The following is a 4,001-nucleotide window of genomic DNA, read 5'->3' on the forward strand; positions in this document are numbered from 1 at the left end:
TTGGTTGCGTCCCGTGTTAGTCTCCTGAGGAGGTCTATGCGATTTTTTGCTGTGGCCCGTCGGAACTGTCGATCGATGAGTCGAGCGTCATATCCCGTTCTTACTAGGGCGTCTTTCAGCGTCTGTAGGTGTCCATCGCGTTCCTCCTCGTCTGAGCAGACCCTGTGTATTCGCAGGGCCTGTCCATAGGGGATGGCCTCTTTGACGTGGTTAGGGTGGAAGCTGGAAAAGTGGAGCATCGTGAGGTTGTCCGTGGGCTTGCGGTAGAGTGAGGTGCTGAGGTGCCCGTCTTTGATGGAGATTCGTGTGTCCAAGAAAGAAACTGATTCTGAGGAGTAGATTTTTGATAGGCAAGGGTATTAAGGGTTATGGAACCAAGGTGGATAGATGGAGTTAAGTTACAGATCAGCCATAATTGAATTGAATGGCGGAACAGGCTTAAGGAGCCAAATGGCTTATTCCTGTTCCTATGTGCTTATGTACATTTTGGCCATCAGGAACTAGGGCTAGACTATCTGTTGTGTGTGTGACTGGGGTGTCCTTAACAGATATGATACAAATGTTTAGGTTGTTTCTGCTAGACTTCCTTTTACTTTGATTGAAATATTCTCGGAACTCTACGGAAGCGAAATAATAAATAATTGCATCCAGGCAGCAGTTCAGATTAGCCACACAAATGGACACCTTAATAAATGAGCGGACATTTTTCAACATTTCACAATCGGGCACTGATCTCTCCACCAAAAACTGAAGCAAATATCCTGCATGAAAAGGCACGTAGCAAATGAAAAAGATGATTAGATTTGCAGCGACAATTATTATACTTCGGCTGAAAGCAGTGCCTCCCTGAGATTCCGTATTTCTTCTGTAGAGAGTCAGGATGATGTGAAATGAGCAAAAGCTCAAAATGAAAAAAGGAATTATAAATCCAAATAGTTCAATGGTAACTACAATCCCGACACTAGTGGGGTTCTGAGTCTTTTTCTCAAAGCAAAGTGTATTGTTGATGTTTTCAGTGGTAACTTTTATTTGTATGAAAATTCTTATCAAACACACAGCAGTCCAGATTGCACCACATGCAATTGCTGCTTTTATTGGTGATCTGAAGCGATGTGCATAAAACGGGTGCTTTATTGCGAAGTATCGATCCACGCTTATGCAGACAACGATGTAGACGCTCACGTACATGTTCACAAAATACAAGCATTCGAGAAATGCGCAGAAGCCTGATCCAAGTTTCCAGTCATTCTTGTAGTTGTACATCTTGAAGGGTAAAGACAGAAGTATTACAGTGTCTGAAACAGCCAGGTTTGTCATGTAAATGATGGTCTCTGTCCATTTCCTGAATTTCCAGAAGAATACCCACAGGGCCGTTGCATTGAATATTAATCCGAATAGAAACGTCGGAATGTACACCCCAAGCTGAAACAAACGCACTCCCTCTTCCACTGAAATATTGCACGTCATCTTTTCGATCTGCCAAGCTGTAAAACATCAGTGCAATAGAAATATAAAAAAGGTGATTATATTGTTTGTTTGAGCATGAAGCTTTGATCATCTGAATTTCTTCAATCAAGGGTATTTTTTTTCTCAAGAATCGTTGAGTTGTAGACATTGAGTTACACCGAAACTACAGCACAGAAACAGGCCATTCGGCCCAACTGGTCTATGCAAGTGTCTATGTACCACATGATCCATCTCTCTTCCTACTTCATCCAACCCTATCAGCAGACCCTTTTATTCCTTTCTCCCCCGTGTGCTTATCTAGATCTCCCCTTAAATGCATCTATGCTATTTGTCTCAACTACTCCTTGTGGTAGCGAGTTCCACATTCTAACTACTCTTAGGGTAAACAAATTTCTCCTGAATTTTCTATTGGATTTATTAGCGACTATTTTATATTTATGACCTCTAGTTTTTGACTCTCCTACAATTGGAAACATGTCTATGTCTACTCTATCAAACTCTTTCATTATTTTAAAAACCACTATGAGGTCACCCCTTGGCCTCCTCTTTTCCAGAGAAAAGAGTCCCAGCCTGTTCAGCTTTTAATGATAATGATATCCTCTCAGTTCTGCTATCATCCTTGTGAATCTTTTTTGCATCCTCTCCATTGCCTCTATATCCTTTCTATAATATGGAGACCAAAACTGTGCACAGTACTGCAATTGTGGTCTAACCAAGGTTCTATGCAAGTTTAATATAACTTATCTGCTTCTTAATTCTATCCCTCTAGAAATGAACCTCAGTGCTTGATTTGTCTTTTTTATGACCTTATTAACCTGTCACTACTTTTAGTGATTTCTGTATCTGTACCCGTAGATCCCTTTGCTCCTCTATCCCATTTAGACTTATTCAAATAATATGTGGCCGCCTTCTATATTCATCTATATGCGGACATAGAATAATAATCATGGGAGATTTCAACTATCACCAAATAAACTGGCAAGAAGAGGTAGTTAAAGGGGTACGGGGAATAAAGATTTTACAATGTGCACAGGACTTCTTTCTTACCCAGCAAGAGAGGAAGCACTGCTGGATCTAATAATGGGAAATGAACTAGAACAGGTAAGAGAAGTAAGATTAGAGGAACATCTAGGCAATAGCGCTCACAACATAATAAGGTTTAAGATAAAGATTGAGAAGGACAAAGACGAAAGGAATAAACTGGAAAAAAGCTGATTTTCAGGTGATGAGAATGGAACTAGGGAAAGTAAACTGGTAAAATTTACTGATTTGAAATGACATAGAACAGCAGTGGGAAACATTTAAAACAGTGATCAATAGAGTCCAGGAGAAATATATTCCACTAAAAAGCAAGAACAAACTAGCCAATAATAATACACCATGGATGAATAAAGAAATAAGGGCAAAATTAAAACTAAAGGCAAAAGCATACTCTAAGTACATTGACAACAAAGGAGAGGATGACAAAAGTGAATACGAAAAGGTTAGGAAAGAAGGTTAAAAAACAATTAGGAAGGCAAAAATAAACTACGAAATTAAATTATGAAGGAATATCAAAAGAATTAGTAAAGTATTCTACAGACACATAAATAACAAAAGAGGAATGGCACCACTAAGGGATACACATGATAAACTCACAGATAATGACAGCGAAATGGCAGAAATATTAAATAATTACTTTGCCTCAGTATTTACCAGGGAGACCAACATGTTGGGCATGACATTAGAAGAAGAAATCAAAAAAGATGTAAAGACATTTAAGATAGAAAGGGGGAGATAACTGATAAACTAATCAGACTTAGAGAGGATAAAACCTCTGATCTGGATGGATTGAATCCACGCATATTAAAAGAAGTTAGGGAAGAGATAGTAGAGGCACTATTACATATATGTATAAAAATTCATTAGAAAAGGGAATAGTGCCAAAGGACTGGCTGACAGTTAATTTTATTCCTATATTTAAAAAGGGAGATAGAACCAGTCCAGGGAACTACAGCTCAACGTCTGTGGTAGGAAGATAATGGAATCCTTACTCAAAGGTGTAATGGAAAAACATCTAGAAACTGAACATATAATAAAGAATAGTCAGCACGGGTTTCAAAAGTGAAGGTCATGCTTGATCAACTTTATTGAATTCTTTGAAGAAGTAACAGAAAGGGTAATGTAATAGATGTAATATATTTGGATTTTCAAAAGGCCTTCGATAAGGTACTGCATAGTAGGCTGATGACTAAGGTCAGAGCATATGGTGTCAGGGGACAAGTGGCAGAATGGATAGCAAGATGGCTATAAAACAGAAAGAGTAGGGGTTAAAGGTAGTTACTCAGACTGGCAAAAGGTGGGAAGTGATGTTCCACAAGGATCAGTGCTGGGAACACATTTGTTAACCATTTACATAAATGATTTGGACTCGGGAATTGGAAGTACAATTTCAAAATTTGCGGATGACACCAAATTGTGGTATAGTTAATAACGAGGAAGACTCCGACAAAATACAGGAAGACATTAATAAACTTGCAGAATATGCATGTAAT

General features: G+C 38.7%; 1 protein-coding gene across 1 annotated transcript; it reads right to left on the minus strand.

The window, feature by feature from the left end:
* Nucleotides 1–438: 438 nt before the first annotated feature.
* On the minus strand, nt 439–1,188 carry LOC137331140 (G-protein coupled receptor 55-like). The gene has a single exon (XM_067994744.1). The coding sequence runs from the start codon at nt 1,186–1,188 to the stop codon at nt 439–441; it is 750 nt and encodes a 249-aa protein (XP_067850845.1).
* Between the last annotated feature and the right edge of the window lie 2,813 nt (nt 1,189–4,001).

Source organism: Heptranchias perlo, chromosome 13 (genome assembly GCF_035084215.1).
Source record: "Heptranchias perlo isolate sHepPer1 chromosome 13, sHepPer1.hap1, whole genome shotgun sequence".
In the NCBI taxonomy this organism is placed as follows: domain Eukaryota; kingdom Metazoa; phylum Chordata; class Chondrichthyes; order Hexanchiformes; family Hexanchidae; genus Heptranchias; species Heptranchias perlo.